The sequence below is a fragment of the Chiloscyllium plagiosum genome, chromosome 23, assembly GCF_004010195.1.
Source record: "Chiloscyllium plagiosum isolate BGI_BamShark_2017 chromosome 23, ASM401019v2, whole genome shotgun sequence".
Lineage (NCBI taxonomy): Eukaryota > Metazoa > Chordata > Chondrichthyes > Orectolobiformes > Hemiscylliidae > Chiloscyllium > Chiloscyllium plagiosum.
The window spans coordinates 34,667,445-34,692,519 of NC_057732.1; the positions used below are offsets into that span (position 1 = coordinate 34,667,445).

The 25,075-nt window shown below is 44.5% G+C and overlaps 2 protein-coding genes across 2 annotated transcripts in view; one reads left to right on the plus strand and one right to left on the minus strand.

Moving 5' to 3' along the window:
* Positions 1–15,182, plus strand: part of drd4-rs (dopamine receptor D4 related sequence) — a 28,009-nt gene extending 12,827 nt beyond the window's left edge. The window contains exons 2-5 of the mRNA XM_043713252.1: positions 2,808–3,091; positions 5,108–5,220; positions 9,446–10,038; positions 13,901–15,182. Coding sequence (XP_043569187.1) covers positions 2,855–3,091; positions 5,108–5,220; positions 9,446–10,038; positions 13,901–14,103 — 1,146 coding nt within the window. The 5' untranslated portion in view covers positions 2,808–2,854 and the 3' untranslated portion in view covers positions 14,104–15,182. The remainder of the gene's footprint in view (positions 1–2,807; positions 3,092–5,107; positions 5,221–9,445; positions 10,039–13,900) is intronic.
* A 6,042-nt stretch (positions 15,183–21,224) lies between these two features.
* The window catches only part of LOC122561464 (kielin cysteine rich BMP regulator), a 124,968-nt gene continuing 121,117 nt past the window's right edge, over positions 21,225–25,075 (minus strand). The window contains exons 45-46 of the mRNA XM_043713207.1: positions 23,432–23,732; positions 21,225–22,907 (exon numbers count right to left, since the gene is read on the minus strand). Coding sequence (XP_043569142.1) covers positions 22,690–22,907; positions 23,432–23,732 — 519 coding nt within the window. The 3' untranslated portion in view covers positions 21,225–22,689. The remainder of the gene's footprint in view (positions 22,908–23,431; positions 23,733–25,075) is intronic.

The following is a 25,075-nucleotide window of genomic DNA, read 5'->3' on the forward strand; positions in this document are numbered from 1 at the left end:
CTTTCAAGGAGCTATGAACCTGCACTCCAAGGTCTCTTTGTTCAGCAACACTCCCTAGGACCTTACCATTAAGTGTACAGGTCCTGCTAAGATTTGCTTTCCCAAAATGCAGCACCTCGCATTAATCTAAATTAAACTCCATCTGCCACTCCTCAGCCCATTGGCCCATCTGATCAAGATCCCATTGTAGTCTGAGATAACCTTCTTTGCTGTCCACTACACCTCCAATTTTGGTGTCAACCGCAAACTTACTAACTATACGTCTTATGCTCACATCCAAATCATTTATGTAAATGATGAAAAGTAGAGGACCCAGCACCGATCCTTGTGGCACTCCACTGGTCACAGGCCTCCAGTCTGAAAAACAACTCTCCACCATCACCCTCTGTCTTCTACCTTTGAGCCAGTTCTGTATCCAAATAGCTAGTTCTCCCTGCATTCCATGAGATCTAACCTTGCTGACCAGTCTACCATGGGGAAACTTGTCGAACGCCTTACTGAAGTCTGTATAGATCACATCCACCACTCTGCCTTCATCAATATTCTTTGTTACTTCTTCAAAAAACCTGAATCAAGTTTGTGAGACATGATTTCCCCACACACAAAGCCATGTTGACTATCCTGAATCAGTCCTTACCTTTCCAAATACATGTACATCCTGACCCTCAGGATTCCCTCCAATAACTTGCCCACCACTGAGGTCAGGCTCACTGGTCTATAGCCCTGGCTTGTCCTTACCATCTTTCTTAAACAGTGGCACCATGTTAGCCAACCTCCAGTCTTCCGGCACCTCACCTGTGACTATCGATGATACAAATATCTCAGCAAGAGGCCCAGCAATCACTTCTCTAGCTTCCCACAGAGTTCTCGGGTACACCTGATCAGGTCCTGGGGATTTATCCACTTTTAAGCATTTCAAGATAACCAGCACTTCCTCCTCTGTGAAATGGACATTTTTCAAGATGTCACCATCTATTTCCCTACATTCTATATCTCCCATCTCCTTTTCTACAGTAAATAATGATGCAAAATACTTGTTTAGTATCTCCCCTATCTTCTGTGACTCCACACAAAGGCCTCCTTGCTGAACTTTGAGGGGGCCTATTCTCTCCCGAGTTACACTGTTGTCCTTAATGTATTTGTAAAAACCCTTTGGATTCTCCTTAACTCTATTTGCCAAAGCTATCTCATGTCCCCGTTTTGCCCTCCTGATTTCCCTCTTAAGTATACTCCTACTGCCTTTATACTCTTCTAAGGATTCACTCGATCTATCCTGTCTATACCTTACATATGTTTCCTTCTTTTTCTTAACCAAACCCTCAATTTCTTTAGTCATCCAGCATTCCCTATACCTACCAGCCTTTCCTTTTACCCTGACATGAATATACTTTCTCTGGATTCTCATTATCTAATTTCTGAAGACTTCCCATTTACCAGCTGTCCCTTTACCTGTGAACATCTGCCCCAAATCAGCTTTCGAAAGTTCTTGTCTAATACCATCAAAATTGGCCTTTCTCTAATTTAGAACTTCAACTTTTGGATCTGGTCTATTTTTTTCCATCACTGTTTTAAAACTAATAGAGTTATGGTTGCTGGCCAAAAGTGCTTCCCCACTGACACCTCAGTCACCTGCTCTGCCTTATTACCCAAAAGTAGGTGAAGTTTTGCACCTTCTCTAGTAGGTACATCCACACATTGAATCAGAAAATTGTCTTGTACACACTTAACAAATTCCTCTCCATCTAAACCTTTAACACTATGGCAGTCCCAGTCTATGTTTGGAAAGTTAAAATCCCCTACCATAACCACCCTATTATTCTTACAGATAGCTGAGATTACCTTACAAATCTGTTTCTCAATTTCCTTCTGACTATTTGGGGGTCTATAATACAATTCCAATAAGGTGATCATCCCTTTCTTATTTCTCAGTTCCACCCAAATAACTTCCCTGGATGTATTTCTGGGAATATCCCCCCTCAGCACAGCTGTAAATGCTATCCCTTATCAAAAACACCACTCCCTTTGCTCTCTTGCCTCCCTTTCTGTCACATTTTAGATTACTTACAATGTGGAAGCAGGCCCTTCGGCCTAACAAGTCCACACCAACCCTCTGAAGAGCAACCCACCCAGACCCATGCCCCTACATTTAACCCTTCACCTAACACTACGGGCAATTTAGCATGGCCAATTCACCTAACCTGCACATCTTTGGACTGTGGGAGGAAACTGGAGCACCCAGAGGAAACCCACGCAGACATGGGGAGAATATGCAATCCACACAGACAATTGCCTGAAGCGGGAATTGAACCTGGGTCTCTGGCGCTGTGAGGCAGCGGTGCTAACCACTGTGCCACCGTGCTGCCCATTGTATCCTGGAACATTAAGCTGCCAGTCCTGTTCATCCCTGAGCCATGTTTCTGTAATTGCTATGATATCCCAGTTCCATGTTCCTTACCATGCCCTGAGTTCATCTGCCTTCCCTGTTAGACCTCTTGCATTGAAATAAATGCCGTTTAATTTGTCAGTTCTACCTTGTTCTCTGCTTTGTCCCTGCCTGCCCTGACTGTTTGATTCACTTCTGTTCTCAACTGTGCCAGTCTCAGATTGATCTCTTTCGTCACTGTCTCCCTAGGTCCCAACCCCACCTTACTAGTTTAAATCCTCCTGAGCAGCTCCAGTAACTCTCCCTGCCAGTATATTAGTCCCCTTCCAATTTAGGTGCAATCCATCTTTCTTGTACAGGTCACTTCTACCAAAAGAGATATTGCATTGGCCTAGCATGAACTGAATGCTTTGTTTCTTTTCAGATGGTCCTGAAGTGTGGCATGAACAGTGAGGATTTGGTTACTTGACCATGTCCAATGGCACAGTGAATAGAACCCATGGAGTTGACAGTTCTCAGTATAATTACCTTGCGCTTGTGTTTGGTGTGCCATTAATAGTAGCCATCATCCTGGGCAATGTGCTGGTGTGCCTCAGCGTGCTGATTGAGAGGTCCTTGAAGACAGCGACAAACTACTTCATTGTCAGCCTGGCTGTAGCAGATTTACTTCTTGCTGTTCTTGTCCTGCCTCTCTTCGTGTACACTGAGGTAAGGAGTCTGCACTATCACCAATGAAATGATCCATAAGTGATCCTCAGAGCTGGTCATGTTTGCCAATGATTGTATTGTGTTTAGTAATGACTGTAACTGTTCAGATACTGAAACAGCTTGGCCCAAGATCTGGACTGCACTCAGACTGGAGAAATAGTGGGGACTGTTTACACCTCATGCCACGCACGCTCTTGCCCTATCTCCAACGAAAGAGAGAGTAATTACTTCCCCTTAAGTAGCAACATAAATGCCATGATTACCAGAGGTAGTAAGAGCTAATCTGTGCTGAATTGACTAAAATACGTAAAATGTTTAACTTTGACAAATATGTATCTATGTAAGTTCTTTGGATGTTCTCTCAAACATTCACTGTGACTGTGATTACATTTCTACTGTAGGCAGGCTACATTAAAGTGCCCTCAATGTTGATTCATCAAACATTCCCAGGGCGGGTACAACACCGATAGGATACAGAATGAAGTGCCCTCGGTACTGTCGTATCAAAATTGCCCAGGCCAGATACAGAATAGAAGGGCAAATAGGAACTGCAAAAAGAAAAACGTCAAGTATCCTGCAGACATATAAATATCAAAAAGAACATCAGGAGGGGCACATAGCCATGAATTGGGGGGGGGGGGGAAGGGGGTATGAGTTTGATGGATTTGTACCTAAATGTGAACATCATCATGAGGCCACTGTCCTCTTTAAGTGTAGGAAACCCCAGAGTCTGATTGGTTGAGTGTGGGAGAGGAAAACTACTGACGGTTCTAATTAGAAGTCTTTTTGTTAACAAGATATAGCTCATAGTGTGTTAGCAACTAATTACTGGTTACATTGAAATGATAGACATTGGACAGAAACAATGAGGAGGACCTGGGAGTTACAGTTCCCTTGTTCAGGATCCTAAGCTGTTTTGTCAGAGTCTAAACAACAATATCATAGAGGGTAGTGCTTAAGGTACTCCTCAATATTAACTCCGACAGGCTCTGATACCCTTATCTCACAAAGGTAATCTCACGAGTAATGACACTGAAATGGCTGAACTATATTTATTTTGTCCCAATGTATACCACAGAAACTGCCCAACACCAGGGGAAAGGGAGGACTGCAGATGCTGGAGATCAGAGTCCGAAAAATGTGGCTGGAAAAGTAGAGCAGGTCAAGCAGCATCCGAGGAGCAGGAAATCCTGATGAAGGGCTTATGCCCGAAACATCGATTCTCCTGCTCCTCAGATGATGTCTGGCCCTGTTGTGCTTTTTCAGCACCACAACTTTTCGACCTCCCAACACTAACCAAGTAACCGATTATCCGGATGCATTAAAAAATGATGTTTCAGAACAGAAGTTCATTTGGTCAAAGAAATCAGATTTATGTTTCATCAGTAAGTTCCAGCTAACCACCTTCTCATTAGATGCCTCAGCTTAGCCCTTCTCTCCACTTTCCTCTATCCCACCTACCTTGCACTGGATTCTTCATGATCTCTAATATCTCATTCCTCCCTACTCACTTTCTCCCATTTTATCCACTCCCCTGACTGCCATACCCGAGAGGTTTCTCTGTGCAGAAATATTTCCAATGATCTCCTGCCCTCACTGACTAGTTAATCATCCTTTCTTCAGACACTGACCATTGCTCACGGGCTGTCCATATGCAGGTGTACTGAGGAACCTCCGATAACCAGGAAGATGGACTAGAACCTGGGAAGCTATTGGCCAATGCAGTTGCAGTGTAAACTGCCAAATTCCACCAACCTGGAACATTCCTAATGTCCAACAACCACCACATTTTTAATAGCATTATTCACCATCCCATTCTAGAAGGTTCCATGAGGAAACTTCATTTTTGTTCTTATTTTAGGAATGAAGGAAGATAAGAGATGTTAGCTTCTGACTACCATTGACTAGTTTAACTCGTTGGGCCTTGTTCTTTTTATCTCAGTCACTTCTTGTGTTGGTGTGAAGCCCCACTGACTGTGCTGGTGCTACTTGTGTTGTTTCATTCATTTTTTCCAGTTTCAGGGAGGGATTTGGACTCTGAACAGCTTCCTGTGTGATGCATTAATGACAATGGATGTGATGCTTTGCACAGCTTCCATCTTCAACCTCTGTGCAATCAGTGTGGACAGGTTTGTATGAATCTTCACATCTCTTCACTGAGTAGGCTGTCTTCAGTAAGTCCCACATTGAGAAACTGAAAATAGACTTCAGCATCCAAAACCTAATCCGAAAGTAAAAGTTATGCTTGATTGGTTTCATTGAATTATTTGAAGAAAACATATGGGCCGGGTGCTAGCAGATGGGACCAGATTACGTTGGGATATCTGGTTGGCATGGATGAGTTGGACTGAAGGGTCTGTTTCCATGCTGTACATCTCTATGACTCTCACAGAAATGGTAGATAAGAGTGATAGAGTTGATGTCTGGATTTATAAAAGATTTACAATGAGTTATGTAGTCAATGTATAACAACGATCAGACATATGAAGAGAGGAGCCAACAGAGTGCATGGCAAGCAGAAAACTAATGCTTTACACAGAATCTGGATGGTGTGGAAACAGGCCCTTCGGCCCAACATGTCCACGAACCCCCTCCGAACAGTAACCCACTCAGACCCATTCCCCTATCCTATTACTCTACATTTCCCCTGACTAATGCACCTAACTTACACAATCCTGAACACAATGGACCATTTAGCTTATTCCACCTCACACTTATCCATATTGATACTCATTTTGCCATTTTTACACACAATACGCCCATTTATGTACGTCTCCCGGTACTTTCATACGGTTCTCCTCTGTACTGGCTATTCCTTTCCCCGACCTCGCACAAAACTGGTATCATCCACAAGGTCTAAAGTTGGCGTTCGGATTGCTCTGTGTAGATTATTTGTGCAAATTGTGAGAAATAACAGTCCCAGCAGCTTGGGGCAACTGTCTGTGTGGAGTTTGCACATTCTCCCCGTGTCTGCGTGGGTTTCCTCCGGGTGCTCCGGTTTCCTCCCACAATCCAAAGATGTGCAGGTTTGATGCCATGCGAAACCGTCCATCGCGATCATGGATGTGTAGATTAGGTGCATTAGTCCGGGGTAAATGTAAGGGAATGGGTCGGGGTTACTCTTCGGAGGGTTGGTGTGGACTTGTTGGGCCGAAGGGCCTGTTTCCACATTGTAGGGTTTCTATGAATCTAGAACCTTCAGTGTACTGCCTCTAGGCATTAGCTCAGCTGGCTAGACAGCACCAGCAGCACTAAACCAACAGCACAACCTTCAAGTCCTGCTCCTGTGTATTCAGGTTCTATATCCTCATCCTATTCCTGGTCTCTTCATCTAAATCCTTAGTAGACACCAACCAGCTGAGTCTGTTTTCTGATCTCCATGACATAAGAAGAATGTGGATGTACTAGAAAAGGCTGAAAAACATTCAAACAGGTTAGGGTGACTTTCTCTAGAAAGGAGAAGACTGAGGATTGATCTAATAGCGATCTTTAAGATTATAACATTATTTCATGGAGCAGACGCAGAGAAGATATTTCCATTTGTGGTGAGATTAGATCCAGGGGTCATAAATATAAGATATTCATAAATAAATCCAAGGGAAAATATCAGAGAAATGTCTTTACACAGAGACAGTGGCTTCAACATAGAAATCATTAGCTCAGAGACTGGCTGAGGTGACTAGGATGGATGTGTTTAAGAGGAAGTTAAATAAACACAAGGAAAGGTATGTCCGTGAGATTAGATGAAGAGGATTGTGAGAAGACTCACATGGATCATAAACATTGATATTGACCAGTTGGACCAAGTGCCCTATTTCTACACTGCAGATACTAGACAACACTTCCTAACTCTTGGTTAATGTGGTCCTATTTAAAACCTAGTGACCTGGTTCTGAGTGAGATCTTTATTCAGTGGCCTTACTGGGATGATGCTGGAATTTATATCCCACTCTTTCAAGAGTTAACACAAAGCTTAAAGATTTTGAAAAGAACACAACATTCTCCAGTTTACCTGTCTTCTTGGGCAGTGGTTTTCAATCAGTATTCTGGGAGGACTGTCCAACCGTCCTGTGAAATTTTGTACAAAGGTAATGAAAATCAATGACAAACAAACATTATTTCATCTTAAACAATATTATGACCAAACAAAACTACGATTCATGAAAATTAATCATCAAATTAAAAGCATGGAATTGGTCTTTTGATTCTAAAATGTGAACATTCTAAACACGTGGCCAAAGGGCAAATTGAGATGACATGAGAAAAGTGGGTGTGCTGTGGAATTGTTTTGTCTCACTGAAGTGTACCATGTCACTGAAAAGGCTGGGAACCACTTGTTAGGAGCAGTTTGACAGAAAGATAGGAGCAGGTTTCTGTACTTAACAAAAACTAGCATTTATTCTGGGTAAATAGACTCAAGCTACAGGTAAACAGTTATGGACTATTGCAAAATAATTAGAGTCATACAGATGTATAGCATGGGAACAGACCCTTCGATCCAACCCGTTCATGCCGACAGACATCCCAACCCAATCTCGTCCCGACTGCCAGCACCTGGCCCATATCCCTCCAAACCCTTCCTATTCATATACCCATCCAAATGCCTCTTAAATGTTGCAATTGTACCAGCCTCCACCACATCCTCTGGCAGCTCATTCCATACACGTACTACCCTCTGCGTGAAAAAGATGCCGCTTAGGTCTCTTTTATATTTCCCTTTCAAGTTTCACAACATCTTTCCGATAGGAAGGAGACCAGAATTGCATGCAATATTCCAACAGTAGCCTAACCAATGTCCTGTACAGCTGCAACATGACCTCCCAACTCCTGTACTCAATACTCTGACCAATAAGGGAAAGAATACCAAACGCCTTCTTCACTATCCTGTCTACCTGCGACTCAATTTTCAAGGAGCTATGAAGCTGCACTCCAAGATCTCTCTGTTCAGCAACACTCCCAACTAATTAAAACTCTAATCTCCTTAAAAACTCATTTGTATACACATACACATGCACAAGCACACACACGTGTATACACACACACACACACACACACACGGACACATACTCTCTCTCTCACTAAGATTGACATTGAAAAAAGACGCATATTTGAGGGAGGGAAAAGTGGGAAAGCATTTCAATGGTCGATATTCACATGAACTGTTGAGATGGCTCTTGTGCTGATTAGAATGCTGCTACTTGGTCTTTTGCCAGAGACTCCCCCTAGTTTGTACAAAGCACATGGTACCTGCTTTACTGATAAAAGGCCTCAACATTATTGGTTAAAAGTCATATCTTACAGTATCTGCTGAACAACAGACAAACTGAATTTCTTTAGTCTTAAAGTAGCTTTTACTGCAGAGAACAGAGAGATTTCCTGGGTTGGTGATGGTCTGAAGGCTTCTCACTATCTTGTTCATGGCTTCAAGTTGTTTGGGTACCAGAGAACCAATCACATAAATGTTGGCAGGCAGAAGACCTTTGTCATTGGTCATGGGTCACTAGTCCATAAACCAATCTGCTATTTGCTGCTAAAGTTCCATCAGTACACAACTCTTTGGATCCAGTTTATTTGTAACCATTGATACAACCCACAGCTGTGCAAACAATGTTCACAATGAGTCTCAAATTAATTGGTTTTCAAGCTACGGAATAATTCTGGTTTCAAAACTGTTCTTCTCTAATTTCAGTGCACAACTGAAAAAAAAAATCAAAAATAAAAAGACAGTGACCTTATATCATGCATGGCCAAAGTTTTTAGTTCTATTGTCAAAACCTTGAATTACCTCCTCTTAACCTGCCAAAAGGCTGTATTCCCTGGTTCTGACCAAAGCCTTTACTGACCTGGTTTGATAACTTCTGAACATAGTAGTTGCAGCCTAGAAGCTGTCACATCCACTTGTAGGTTGATCCTAAACCCTAATAGAACACCCTCACAGTAATCTCTCAGTTAAACCATAGAATCAATCTAGTCACACCCAAAACAGGGAACAATCCTATCCTAATCAATTTTATCAGCTTCTGACTGACGTAAATCAGAAAGCAGCCAAAACAAAAAGAGCTGGCTGAATGGCTTGTGTGTCCAGATTAACAACAGGCGATCATTCACAAATCCTTGAAATGATGGCTCACAAATTCTTGGGAGCTGCCTTGTTGGAGAGAGCTTCATCAAACATCAGGACTGGTACTTGAGTGTGTAACTGTGTGCCACGTCCTGTGGGGGTAGGGGGTAAAAGATCACTCCTGAGGGCTTGGGTCAAAGGTCATTGGCTGCAGTGAGATGGGGGTTGGTCAGTTTGAACTGACCTCCAGTTCCTCTGGCCGGCTCTGACGGATGTCTCTGTGTCTTGTGCAGGTACGTTGCTGTGATCGTTCCGCTGAAATACAACAGGAACCACTTCAGTGGGCGCCAGCTGATTCTCATCATGGCCACCTGGCTCCTGTCGCTTGGGGTGGCTTCCCCAGTCATCTTTGGGCTCAACAATGTTCCTGGCCGGGACGTGACAGATTGTAAACTGGAAGACGGCACATTTGTGGTTTACTCCTCGGTCTGCTCCTTCTTTGTGCCGTGTCCAATCATGTTGCTCCTGTACTATGGAATGTTCCGGGGCCTCAAACGCTGGGGGGAGAACCGCAGGATCACACTCCCATCCCGGGATCGCACGTTCGCCTTCAACCTCTCACCCCGCAAGCGCGAGAGACACGTGGTGAAATACATTGTGCCAAATCTAAGCCCCAACGCAGCTAAGAACATTCCGGAAAGTGACTTGATCACTACACAGCTCGACAGCACTTCCGATGTGGAGACACCTGATGGAACAAAGGCAGGAACCCCAAAGGAGAATGGGGCTCTATCGCGGCACGGCCTGGGGAGAGAGCCCTTCATGAGAAGCCGCAGAGTCAGTGGCCGTGAGAGGAAAGCGATGAAAGTCCTCCCGATTGTTGTAGGTGGGTACTTACCCTGTCCGCCACATGGCACCATGTGATGGGCACAGGGGAAGACATGACCCAAACAGTCAGTCTTTATGTTTCAGCAGGGATACCAAGGAGCGGAGTGAGGGATTGGGGGAAAGTGAGAGGATGGGGAGAGTGAGGGGTCGGGGAGAGTAGGGAGGAGAGTGAAGGAGCACCCGAATGGGTGGAGAAGAAGTAGAGAAGGTGGGTGAGTGGGTGGTGAGAATGTGAAAGGGAGTATTTGGGAGAACAATTAACAGAGATTGGAGTGGAGTGAAATAGAGTGGGTAGAAAGGAAAGTGAGGGAGTAAGAATGGAGAATGCTCTGATGGGGTCACAGTGTAATGGGGATCAGAGTGCAATAGGGGTCATGGTGCGATGGGTCAGAGTTTAATAGGGGTCACAGTGTGATGGGGTCACCGTATAATAGGGGTCATGCGGTGATGGGGTGACAGTGTGATAGGCATCAGAGTAAAATAGGGGTCACAGTGTAATAGGGTCACAGTATAATATGGTCACAATGTGATAGGGGTCACAGCGTGATGGGTCACAGTGTAATAGGGGTCACAGTGCGTTGGGACCACAGAGTAATAGAGGTCACAGTGTAATCAGGGTCATAGTGTAATAGGGTTCACGGAGTAACAGGATTCACAGTGTAGTGGGGTCACATGGTGATGAGTCACAATATAATAGGGTCACAGTGTAATTGGGTCACATGATGATGGGTCACAGTGTAAAAGGGTCACAGTGTAATAGGATCACAGTGTGATGTGTCACAGTATAATAGGGACACAGTTTAATGGGCTCACAGTGTAATAGGGTCACAGTGTGATGCATCACAGTGTAATTGGGTCACAGTGTAATGGGGTCACAGTGTAATAGGGTCACAGTGTGATTCGTCACAATGTAATAGGGACACATTGTAATAGGGTTCACAGTGTAATGGGGTCACAGTGTAAAAGGGTTCACAGTGTGATGCATCACAGTTTAATGGGGACACAGTGTAATAGGGTTCACAGTGTAATGGGATCAGATGGTGATGGGTCACAGTGTAATATGGTCACAGTGTAATGGGGTCACAGTGTAATAAGGTTCACAGTGTGATGCGTCACAGTTTAATGGGGTGACAGTGTAATAGGGTCACAGTGTGATGCATCACAGTTTAATGGGGTCACAGTGTAATAGGGTTCACAGTGTAATGGGATCACATGGTGATGGGTCACAATGTAATAGGGTCACAGTGTAATAGGGTAACAGTTTAATGGGGTTACAGTGTGATGTGTCACAGTGTAATAGGGTCACAGTGTGGTGGGGTCACAGTTTAATGGGGTCACAGTGTGATGCGATACAGTGTAATAGGGTTACAGTGTGATGCGTCACAGTGTAATAGGGTCACAGTGTAATGGGGTCACAGTGTAATAGGGTCACAGTGTGATTTGTCACAGTGTAATAGGGACACATTGTAATAGGGTTCACAGTGTAATGGGATCACAGTTTAATGGGGTCACAGTGTCATGTGTCACTGTTTAATGGGGTCACAGTGTAATGGGATCACATGGTGATGGGTCACAGTGTAATAACGTCACAGTGTAATAGGGTAACAGTTTAATGGGGTTACAGTGTGATGTGTCACAGTGTAATAGGGTCACAGTGTAATGGGTTCACAGTGTAATGGGTTCACAGTGTAATGGGGTCATATGGTGATGGGTCACAGTGTAATGGGGTCATATGGTGATGGGTCACGGTATAATAGGGTCACAGTGTAATGGGGTCATATAGTGATGAGCCACAGTGTAATAGGGTCACTGCGATGGGGGAGAGTGTGCAATGGGGTTGAAGTGCGATGGGGTCACAGTGTAATAGGTTCACAATATAATAGGGTCACATGGTGATGGGTCATAGTGTGATAGGATTCTCAGTGTCAGAGGGTTACGGGGCGATGCGGTCACAGAGTGATGGGGTCACAGAGTGATGAGATCACATGATGGGTCACAGTGTAATAGGGTTCACAGTGTAATGGGGTTACATGGTGATGGATCACAGTGTAATAGGGTCACTGCGTAATAGGGTCACAGGGCGATGTGGTCACAGTGTGATGGTGTCACAGTGTAATAGGGTTATAGTGTAATAGGGGTCACAGTGTGTTGGGGTCACAGTGTGATGGGTCACAGTGTAATAGGGTTACAATGTAATCGGGGTCACAGTGTGATGGGGTCACAGTGCAATGGGTTACAATGTAATAGGGGTCACAGTGTGATGGGGGTCACAGTGCAATGGGTCACAGTGTAATAGGGTTACGATGTAATAGGGGTCACAGTGTGATGGGAGTCACAGAGCGATGGGTCACAGTGTAATAGGGTTACAATGTAATAGGGGTCACAGTGTGATGGGGGTCACAGTGCGATGGGTCACAGTGTAATAGGGTTACAATGTAATAGGGGTCACAGTTGATGGGGGTCACAGTGCAATGGGTCACCGTGTAATAGGGATCACAGTGTAATAGGGTTACAATGTAATCGGGGTCACAGTGTGATGGGTCACAGTGTAATAGGGTTACAATGTAATAGGGGTCACAGTGTGATGGGGTCACAGTGCAATGGGTCACAGTGTAATAGGGTTACAATGTAATAGGGGTCACAGTGTGATGGGGTCACAGTGCGATAGGGTCACAGTGTAATAGGGTTACAATGTAATAGAGGTCACAGTGTGATGGGGTCACAGTGCGATAGGGTCACAGTGTGATGAGTCACAGTGTAATAGGGATCACAGTGTAATAGGGGTCACAGTGTAATAGGGTTACAATGTAATAGGGGTCACAGTGTGATGGGGTCACAGTGTGATGGGTCACAGTGTAATAGGGATCACAGTGTAATAGGGGTCACAATGTAATAGGTTACAATGTAATAGGGGTCACAGTGTGATGGGGTCACAGTGTGATGGGTCACAGTGTAATAGGGTTACAATGTAATAGGGGTCACAGTGCGATAGGGTCACAGTGTGATGGGTCATAGTGTAATAGGGATCACAGTGTAATAGGGGTCACAGTGTAATAGGGTTATAATGTAATAGGGGTCACAGTATGATGTGGTCACAGTGCGATGGGGTCACAATGTATTGGGGTTGCAGTGTAATAGGGGTCACAGTGTGATGGGGGTCACAGTGTAATAGGGTCACAGTGTAATAAGGGTCTCAGTGTAATAGGGTCACAGTGCGATGGGGGAGAGAGTGCGATGGGGTCACAGTGTAACGAGATTAAATTCCCTATAGTATGGAAACAGGCCCTTCAGCCCAACAAGTCCACACTGACCCTCAGAAGAGTAACCCACCCAAACCCATTCTCCTGCCCTATATTTACCCCTGACTAATGCACCTTACACCACAGGGCTCACAGAGCGATCGGGATCATAGTGTAATGGGGTCACAGTGTAATAGGGTCACCGTGAGATGGGGTCAGAGTGCAATGGTGACGAAGTGCGATGGGGTCACAGTGTAATAGGGGTCACAGTGTGATGTGGTCATAGTGCGATGGGTCACAACGTATTGGGCTTGTAGTGTAGTAGGGGTCACAGTGCGATGGGGATCTCAGTGTAATAGGGTCACAGTGCAATGTGGTCACAGTGTAATGGGGTCACAATGCTATGATATCACAGTGCGATGAGGGTCACAAGTGCGATGGGGGTCACAGTGCTATGACATCACAGTGCAAAAGGGTCACAGAGTGATGGGGTTATGGTATGAGGGGTCACAGTGTGATGGGCAGAGCAATGTGCTTGCAGGTGACAAACTCTGAGCCTCCCCCTTTTGGGACTGGGATATGAATAGACCTGCATTACGTGTTGTATTCTTTCCTCCTCAGGAGTGTTCCTTGCTTGTTGGACTCCGTTCTTTGTGGTTCATGTTCTGAAGGTTTTGTGTGAAGCCTGTTCCATTGGCTCCATGTTGATCAGTGTGGTCACATGGTTGGGATACGTAAACAGTGCAGTCAACCCCATTATTTACACCATCTTCAATACCGAGTTCCGAAACGTCTTTCAGAAGTTACTACACTGTCAAACATGAGCACAGCCTTATCAATCCTCGCTGTGTTTGCGTTTAGAACAATCTGGAAAAAGCATCTTTTGAAGATCTGGACGTCTGATAGCACGGTCCTGTCTTGTCTAAAAGCTTTCAAATGGACCTTTTAACAATCCTCCAGTGAATCAGCTGGAGCATGTGACAGGAGAAGGAACTGCTTCAGGAAGCGAGGAGTTCAGGAACATGTCAGATCTCATCACCTTGACACAACTACATTGCAAGGCTCAGAGGCTGACCTTTGGAGATAACTGTATGCCCATGTACTGGACAGGTGCCAGGAGTGTGCCAGGAACTCTCTGTTATCCATGGGGCAGAGACACGGCCCAGGGGAAGAAGATCCACACTGTCTATAAGATCTGTTAGTCTCTCTGAAGGCACATTTCCCCATAACATTGTCAATTCTTTCTTTTCATATAATCATCTGAACCCCTTCCAAAATCTTCAATTGAGCGTTCCTTCATCATATTTTCAGGCAATATGTTCCAGGTCCTAACTATTCACCTGTGAAGAAAATCTTCCACACGCCATCATTGCTTTACTTGCCAATTATGTTAAATCAATACCCTCTTGTCCTTAATCTTCTACCAATGGGAACAGTTGTCCTACTCAGTCCTTTCTACTCTGTTCAGATCCTTCATGGTTTTGAATATCTCGATCAACTCCCCTCTCAACCTTCTCCAAAGAAAAGAATTCTAAATTTTCCAAACCAACCTCATAACTGAAGTTTCTCACTCCTGGAGTCATCCTTGTGATATTGTTACTGTACCCTTTATAACGTTGTCATGTGTTTCCTAATGTCTTCTCTCAGCTGGACACAATTCTCAAGCTGAGACTAAACCAGTATTGTGACCAGTGATCTGTTACTGTTCAAAGTGGTCCCTTTGATTTATGCTAAATGCTGCTATTGGTAAGAACCAGAACCCTGTTAGCTCGGCCACCCTAGTTGCCCTTGAGATGGTGATGGTGAGCTGCCTTCATGAAGAACTACAGTCTATTTGGTGTAGTTAGAGCCACAATGCTGTAATCTAGGGAATTCTGGGATTTTGACCCAGCGACAGTGAAGAAACAGCGATATAGTTCCAAGTCAGGATTGTAGTGTCTTGGAGGTGAACTTGAAGGTGGTGGTGTTCCCGTGTATCTGCTGTCCATGTCCTTCTAGATGGAAGAGGTTGTGGGAGTGGCAAGTGCTGTTAAGGAGATTTGGTGAATTTCTGCAGTGTATCTTGTAGGTAGTTTACACGGTTGTTACTGAGTATCAGTAGTGGAGGGATTGGAGCTGAAAATGTATTGCTGGAAAAGCGCAGCAGGTCAGGCAACATCCAAGGAGCAGGAGAATCGACATTTTGGGCATGAACCCTTCTTCAGGAGCTCTGAAGAAGGGCTCATGCCCGAAACGTCGATTCTCCTGGTCCTTGGATGCTGCCTGACCTGCTGCGCTTTTCCAGCAACACATTTTCAGCTCTGATCCCCAGCATCTGCAGTCCTCAATTCCTCCATGGAGGGATTGGAGGCTTGTTGGTGTAGTGCCAAGCAAGCAGGCTGCTTTGCCCTGGATGGCATCCAGCTTCTTGAATGTTGTTGGGGTTGCACCCATCCAGGCAAGTGGGGAGTATTCCAACACATTCCTGACTTGTGCCTGGTAGATAGTGGACAGCCTTAAAGGGAGTCAGGGTATGAGTTATCACTGCAGTATTCCTAGCCTCTGACCTGCTGTTGTAGCTACAGTATCCATATAGCTAGACCAGTTTACTTTCTGGTCAATGGTAATCCCCAGGATGTTGATAGTGGGAGAATTTAGCAATGATCGTGCTATTGAATGTCAAGGGGCGATGGTTAGATTGTCTCTTGTTGGAGATGGTCATTGCCTTGCATTTTTGCAGCATGAATGTTACTTGCCACATGTCAGCCCAAACCTGGATAATGCTCAGCTCTTGTTGTATTTGGACATCATTCACCATTGCAAATGGTGCTGAATGTTGTGTGATCATCGCAAAGGTCCCCACTTGTGACCTTATGATGGAGGGAGTCATTGATAAAGCAGCTGAAGATGGCTCGGCCTAGGACACTATCCTGACGAACTCCTGCAGAGATGTCCTTGAGTTGACATGACTGACCTCCAACAACCATAACCATATTCCTATGTGTCAGATATGACTCCAACCAATGGAGAGTTTGCCCCCATTGATGCCAGTTTTGTTAGGGCTCCTTGATGGACTACTGTGTCAAATGTGGTCTTGATATTAAGAGCAGTCATTTTCACCTCCCCTCTGGAATTCAGCTCTTTTGTCCGTGTTTGAACCAAGGCTGTAATGAGGTCAGGAGCTGAGTGACCCTGGCACAACCCAAACTGGGCATCACTCAGCACGTTATTGCTGAGCAGGTGCTGCTTAATAGTATCGTTGATGACACGTTCCATCATTTTCCTGATGTTCAAGAGTCAACTACTTGGGTGGTAATTGGCCCAGTTGGATTTGTCCTGCTTTTTGTGTACAGGACATTCCTGGGCAATTTTCCACATTGTCAGGTGGATGCCAGTGTTGTAACTGTCCTGGAACAGCTTGGCTAGGGGAGTGGCAAGTTCTGGAGCACAAATGTTCACTACCATTGCTGCAATGTTACCAGGGCCCACAGCGTTTGCAGTATCCAGTGTCTCCAACCGTTTCTTGATATCAGATGGAATGAATCAAATTGGCTGAAGACTGGTATCTGTAATCCTGGGGTCCACTGGAGGAAGTCAAGATGGATCATCCACGAGACACTTCTGGCTGAAGATTGCTGCAAACTCTTTGGCCTTATCTTTTGCACTGAGTGACGGGCTAGTCCATCATTGGGGATGGGGATATTTATGGAGCTGCTTCCTCCACTGAATTGTGGAATTGTCCACCACCATTCACGACTGGATGTGAAGGACAGTTAAGCTTGGATCTGATCATTTGTTGTGGGATCGCTTAGCTCTATTACCTGCGCTTAAGCTGTTTGGCATGTGAGTGGTCCTGTTTGGTGGCTTCACCAGGTTGAACCCAGATCTTCAGGTATGCCTGGTGCTGTTCATGGATGAATGGGGGATATGCCAGGCGTGAGTTCACAGATTGATTTGGAATATGATTCAGCTGCTGTTGATGGTCCACAGTGCCTCTTGGATGTTCAGTTTTGAGTTGCTTGATCTGTTCAGATGACTATTCCATTTAGCTCAGTGATAGTCCCACACAGCATGATGGAGGGTATTCTTAATGTGAATGCTGAACTATGCAGTGGTCATTCATTGACAACCACATCATGCAGATTGATGAGGACAAGGTCTAGTATATTTTTCCCTTTTGTTGGTTTCCTGTCACAGACCCTCTAGCAGCTATGCCCTTCAGGATTCCATTAGCAGTGGGGCTGCTGAGCCACTGTTGGAGGTACACATTGTAGTCCTCCATTCAGAGTTAGTTCTGGTCATTGAACTTGTCCTGTTAAGGGGTGCTTTAGCATAAATTGAGCCCGTAGCTGTCACCAGCTCCATTCAAAAGGGATTACAGTTTTTTCTGAATCTGCACATCAACACCACTATCACATAAAACATGAAACACATTTGTAAAGATCAAGAGATTTCAGAAAAACCTGAATGGCTTTTTTTATCCAAACATAAAAGCAACATGGATTGACACTTGGTTTATAAACCTCATCAGAGAGAACGATTGACATTGTTCCTGTCTCTTTCACAACTACAGGGTATGTCCCAAAGCTTTTTACAATCAATGAAGCACTTTTGAAGCTTTGTCATCAAGGAAAAGCAGCACCCAATATCCACACAGCAAGCTCCCAGAAACCAAAACGTGATAACAACTAGAAGTTTGTTAACAATTTTGTTAACAGTAATTTTGGTGGCATTGATTGTGGGATAAATATAGGACAGGACACTGGGATATAATGCATTTAAGATAAAGTCAAGGGATCCTCATATGTAACTGAAAGCGCATATAGAGTTTGATGTAGACATATAGGGTTTATATGGACATATAGGATTTGATATAGACATATAGGGTTTGACATGGACATATAGGGTTTGATACCTCATTCAGAGGTCAACAGCTCCAACAGTGCAGCACTTCACTGGAGTGCGAGCTTCAATGTCTTTAGTCAGATCCTGGTTGGACTTAAACTACCACCTCTGACTCAGAGTTGAGATTTCTACCAAGTGAGAAACTGCTGCTTGTAGCGGAAGTACCATTGAGATAATGTTACTGGACAATTGATGAAAAGTCCCATTCTAACACTTTGGAGGCTTCAGAAGTTTAAATCCCACCGTGGGGAAATGTAGATCGAATTATTTTGTAAATCTGGAATCAATTGCTAGTCTCATGATTGATCAAGAAATGGTAAAAAAAAACCATTTGCCCCTCAGGAGAGGATATCTGCTTTTCTAACTTAGTCAGGTCTTAACATGACCACAGACCCACCGCAATGGCCTAGCAAATAGTTCCATTGTGTCAAACCCTAACAGAAATAAAAATCCCTCTGAGTGTACCGACACCAGATGGACCACAGCAGTTCACGACAGATAATTCAGGATGAACAACAAAAACTGACTTCTCAGCAACACTCATCCAAAAACTGGTCAGATCTCTTCACAACAACATTACTCTGTCAGAAGAAGATACCTTCAAAACCCCTTTTTAAAAAAATAATCCTGATTCTTCTCACTGGTACACTCCATCTAAACAGAAAGAGGCGGATGTTTACCTGTAAAATTGATATATCTGTGTTACTTGGTCCTATTTCTCAGCTTTGTTGTTTCTGAGGGAATTAATTTTCCAGTGGGGTCCACTGCCTCAACAAGAAGCCTGGAGACCGAGGGTCACCATCTTGACAGTGTTAGCGCTAAGTTCAAGAACTTGCTCTAAATCGAAGGTTACAGCCTCTCTTGACCTCAACCTATCCATCCCTAGCCATAACAAATAGGTACCTGCCTCCTATCACTTGAAGAGGCAGGGAATGAAGCAAATTTTTGGGGGCATTCTGGGTATTGAGCAACTGCTCCATGTCACCAAGATCTTTCCAGAACAGGATATTATAGCTACGTTTAACCAACCTGTTCAGGTGTACTTTGAAACATCTCTGGCACAAGTGGGATTTGAACCTGGGCCTTCTGACTGAGGTCGGTTCACTACCGCTATATCACACGAGGGTGTGATTTGCTTTCACTGGTTCAGCAAATCTGTCCGACAGTACTGCTGTGGCTTATTAGGACTAAATAAAAGAGCTCATCTGGACTGAGTTTATAGCACAGAATTTAAAATGATTTGAAATTCTAATGGGCAATGGGTGGTTACACAAATTGGCAGAGCTCATAACGTACAATCTCTGTTGACCACACACCCAGCTCTCAAATACTCTGTGTAGCTCAGTTGCCTCTAACTTGTGTGTGTGTGTGTGTGTGTGAAATATAAGGAAAGTTTGGACTGTGGGAAAGTCAAACCACTTCACTCGGCACCCTCACAGGGTAATGTGCAAATACCCAGGATCCTTAATTGCAATAAGTTCCAGGACCTGGACTGGAACCAGATTCTTTCAGCGACTACATGGTGTCTGAATAGACAGGACTGTGGGACCTCATTTCTGAAATAAATGCAGAAACTGTGTGGGAGAGAGCGCGGGTGGGGGGGTCAGAATCTTTATGTTAACGTGGGATTTGGGTCGAAGTTGGTGGTGTGTGCTGTCGCAGCCTCCGTGCTGAATTACTGCCACGCCCTGATGTCAGCCAATTGAGGCCACTCGTTGGTTGGTAGGGGGCTTGCAGCTGTCACAGTGCCAGCTGGGATCTTCAGTTGGCAATGTACGCAGCTTATGCAAACCATGGCTAAGTCAATGTGGTAGGCTCAGGGCAGGAAGTGTGGGTGGGGGTGGGAGAAGCGTTGGATGACTTCAGAAAGTCTCCCCCTCTCAAATACTGTTGCCAGGTCACAGCTATAGCTGCTGGTGCCTCCCATCCAGCATTGTGACCCAGGAGCTGTGCCTTTCTCACCTGGCAGAAACTTGCTTGGCCTCCTCCCTCTCTCCAGCTTCAGACCAGCAGTTCCCAGCTCAGCCAGTGGAGGGGGTTGCTGATCTCTCAGAGCCTCCCATTGGCCCTCCAGCATTAGGAATCTGCCCCACACCCAAACTGAAAGACAAGCTAATTCCCTGGTCCAAAGTGAGCTGTAACTTTGAGAATTGCAGTGGGTGCATCAAAAGCACACTGTGCAGGTTCAGGATCCAGAAACAGATTACACATTCAGTTCTCCAATACTGATTAAAAAGCCAAGCCAATTCAATAGCTCAGCTCTGTGACCTCTCACCTGAACTGGATAAAGTTAGAAATGCAATAGGTTTTCAGCAAGTGAAAGGTAAGGTAAGAACCAATGGGGTGGGTCTGTGAAAGGTGGAGGGCAGGAGAGATTGATCAGAAACATTACTACCCAGACCAGGGTAGAAGTGGGAGGTAGGTAGTGGAGGAGTGAATGGAAGAATCCTGAATTAAAAGTGAAGGAAATAGGAGACACTCAAGAAAGGAGAAAAGGTTAGCAAAGTGAACAAAATGGAGACATGAAATCCTATCGTGCACTGGTCATGACTGGGGACAAAAACTTGCACCATTCTCTCCTGAATGGTTACAATGTGGGGTGGTGGGAGAGAACAGAACATACTGAATATGTTTAAGAATGTGCATTGAAAGGTTCTGAGATTCAGAGCTTCACCCCAAAGTTGGGATTCTTATTTTTATTTTGAAATCACATTGTGCTAAATTCCTCAGATAAGGAATCTCTTGCTAAGTGGTGATATTGCATGATAGTTGATGTATCAGCTGACACTGTCCATGGTCTAGGCACACACACATAAACATGGTGGCCTGATATGTGGTATGCTTTGTCAGTCAAGGCCAGGGAAGTTTATTCTAGCATGATCAGTGTAGTAGGAATAGTCTCGAGAGGATGTTCCTGCTGCTTTGTGAATAGATTTTTCTAATTCTTACATTGTGTAGAAGGAGGGGTCTTTCAGGCAACACTCTGAACAACTCAGGGGCATATTTTGTGTTCAATCCTTGTACAATGATGCAAACATAAAGTGAAACAATTTCAGACAACAATGGTTGAAAAACTTAGTTTTATTGCAGAGTGTACACTAGGCATCAACACTCCTCAGTGATTACGTAAGTATGAATAATTTTGAATAAGTTTTGCACCTTAAGTCTGAACTCCAGATCAGAGGACAGTCTCACTCCAAGATGGTCAAACTTGGATTTACCTTTCCAAAGTAGGTTCTACCGTTAGATCCTACATCAGATTCTCAAACAACTGAGCGCCTGTGTCTGTCACACATGCTCAGGGATCCTCACATGTCAGTTATGGTGTTGGATGTGGCTCAGTGGTAGCATTCTTGCCTGAGTCAGAAAGGTCCTGGGTTCAAAGCCCACTTCAGGGACCACAGCACACAAACGAGACTGACACACCCAGGGCAGCAATGAGGGAACACTGCACTGCTGAGGGAGCCATCTTTCAGATGAAACATTTAGCTAGGTCTCATCTCTCTGTTCAAGTTGATATAATACACCCTTCAATATCAGGCAAAGATAAGTAGAGGAGTTAGTCTCCTTTCCATTTTTGCCTTTCTTGCAATATCTATTTCTCGGTTTCCTTCCACAGGATAGTTGGAGTGTTTCCTCTTTTTTTAAGTAACAACTTAAGATGGAGGTATTTATAGTGTTTCGTGAGGAAGTTATAATCCTCTGAAACCATATGACCTATGGAGTTCTTCGAGGATTTTCACTGCTGCGAAGGATGTTGGGATAATGCCCTTCCATAGCAATCATTAATTCGATTAATGTTGTTCAGCAAAAAAAAAAGCAAAGGTGGAATCAACAATTGATGAACAGAGCTCTGGCAAGTGATAGGATGGGATGGTAACAGGGTTATCGGATCTTTACCATATATCCAACCTATGCTGTTCCTGTCCTGGGAATGTTTGATGGGACAGCGCAGAAAGAGTTTGCATTGTATCTAATCTGTGCTTGGGATGTCCACACTGATCAGAAATGTGTCTGAGTTCAGGAATACTGAGGTTCCCACTCTGAACCTTTAAACAAGAATAGAATCGCTTAGACAGTTTTTAATTAGATAGTGCCACAGGACTATGATTCCCACTCTTAACAACCACAAAAATACTGAAAACCTAATTTACATAATACAGTGAAGTACTAGTCAGGTGAGTCTTGATGCTCAGAAACAGTGACTTGAATGAAAGTAGAAAATGAATGTAAGCACCTTTGTATATCTGTTATCCAATCACCAGTCAGCCAGAGAGAGTCCCATCGTACGTGACTTTGTGATCTGTGTGTTTGAAGAGATTGTCTCTGGTTTTAGCTGGTCTTTGCTTGGAGTGTGTCAGCCAACATTACAAGATGAGTTTGGTCTGTTATTTCTGCGTTTCCTCCTATCCATTACTGTATACAGTAAAACACTGACTATAAATGTACTAGCAGTGTCTGACGGGTATGTATGTGTGTGTGTGTGCGCGCGCGTGTATCTGCGTTCGTCTCTGTCATTGTGTCAATCACAGGTTCCCGTAGATGATTTTTGGACAGGTCTCTGGTGCTATACAATGAGATTCATGTTCCACTAGACCAGCAGGACACTGACAGCCTGGAACACAAGGCTTGAAGCAGTGAGCATCAATCACTCCCAGGGGAACATCTTTGTTAAAACAGGTCTTAGGGCACGGAGGGCCACACTCATCAAACACGTAACCACGATCAGATGGACAACCGACAGCTGCAGAGACAGAGAGAGAGCGAGCACAGACAAGTTAGCACACTGATTAATTTTATTATTTTAATATTGCAATGTGCTTGACCCATCCCACTGTAGGTAAATCATAAAGTAACTGGTTGTACTGTTACACTGAACTGCTCCCTCACTACCTGCTCCTGTCTCTTTTTTTAACATATTTAACCTGGTCACACAGTCCCATCACATTGATCAATGCCTCAGCCTGCCTCCAACACTGTCTTTCAGACTTGACCGAGTATCAGGTTCAACAAGGTCACCTTTCATCCTCTGGGACATCAGGCTGAATCCAGGCCCAGTCAGAGGGGCTGTCAATCATTGCGTGAGATGAGTTGCTGATGTCTATTGGCCCTAACTTAGCAAAGTAACTCAGGCAGAACACAGCTGTCACTTGCTCCCTTTGAACTACCCCTTTGCCAGAGATTTCAAAGTGGTGGGAGTGGGTTAAAAGCGGTCTTTGTGGAGAAAGACAGGGGCCTCTGGATTCAAGTAGAAAGATAGGAACATACCACAGAGTGTTGGTGATCGCCAGTTCAGGACAAGTGAAGCTTCTCGACACTGAGATGCATAAGCCTCCAAAGCATCGCACAAGCAGTCGTCGATATTGGAACCACAAGCACACAGGTCATAGACACAGGAGCTGAAAAACATCTCAGGTGGCACAACCGCATGACACTGCTCAAACACCTTGGACTTCAGGATCTTGCACTTGGCATTGGCCTCTTTGCGAGCTCGGTAACCCGCCTGTTTACAGGGGTCAATATCTTCTGCATCTGGACAGAGCAGCCTGCTCTGGTTATTACTGTGTACCTGCAGGGATTACATACAGACACAAACACGGTGAATCTGGCTGGCAATATTGGGCACACACCAGTCTCTTATCCAGCAAGCCTCCTCAACTCAGCGCAGTGCCATACTGGCCAAAAGGAGCGGCCCAGGGAAGGAGGAGAGGGAATGAGGGGGAAGGGTGACGGGGGTTGGTGGTAGTGAAGATAATCAGAGAGGTTCAGAGAAGTCTACCCACAGGAGGCATTTGGTTGAGGCACAGTGATTAGAACAGGAAATGGGGGCACTAGGCTTCATTCCTGCGATTCCACAAGTGAAAAGGTGAGGTTCTATAACAGAAGACATTGTGAAAAGCTCACTGGGATACCCCAGAAGATTCAGGACACCTATCTAATGAGGAGTCTTATTCAGTATTTAATCTGTGCTGTATTTATCCCAGGACAGTTTACTGGGGGCAGTATAGAGCGAGCTTTATCCTGTAGTTAACCTATAATATTTAAAATTTGCCTCTGACACTTCTTACTGTTTGAAATATTAATCGTTCCCAAATAGAGTTACTTGCCTTAACTTTAGTACAACCCTTTCAATTTGGCCTCATGTACTGGTGTCTAACATTCCCTGTGAGATTTAGCTGTGAATGATGGGCATAGACCCAATACTGACTGCTGAAACAAATTCTCTCAGGACTGTCATGGGTGAGTGATCTGTGAGATTTATGAGCTGAGTGTGCACAAAGCGCATGGGTCTTGGGAGATTCTTTTTGATACTTGTGTTTTCTATTCCAGTTTGGTCCAGTCTTAACGCTCTCTGTGTAACATTTGCACCTCGGAGTCTGAGATTGTGATTTCAAGCCCTGTTCTAAATTCATGAAGATATAATCTAATGTAACATACCAGTGCAATCTGGATAGGGTCCTGCACAGTTGAAAACACCTTATTTCAGATCAGACATTAAACTGAGGCCTCATTTACCTTCTCAGTTAGATGTACAAATCCTGAAAACACCATTTTGAATAAGAAAGGAGATCTCCCTGGTAGCCTGATCAATGTTTATCCTTCACTAGCATCATTAAAGCAGATATTCTAGTTCTGAGCATGTTGCTGTTCTTCCTGCACTCCCACACCGACCACACTTGGAGAGTGGAATAATCTGGGATACTCTGAGATGTTGAAAGCTGCTGTGGAGATAACAGCTCACTCCTTTTCCCTTACTTGGGAAGTGGGCATCAACGGCAAAGTCAGCATTTACTGCCCCTCTCCATTTGCCCCTAAATTGACTCAGAGGGTCTAAAGAGTCAACCACATTGCTGTGGGTCAGGAGTCACATGTAGGCCAGACCAGGTAAGGATTCTGGAGTAGAGTGGTGCT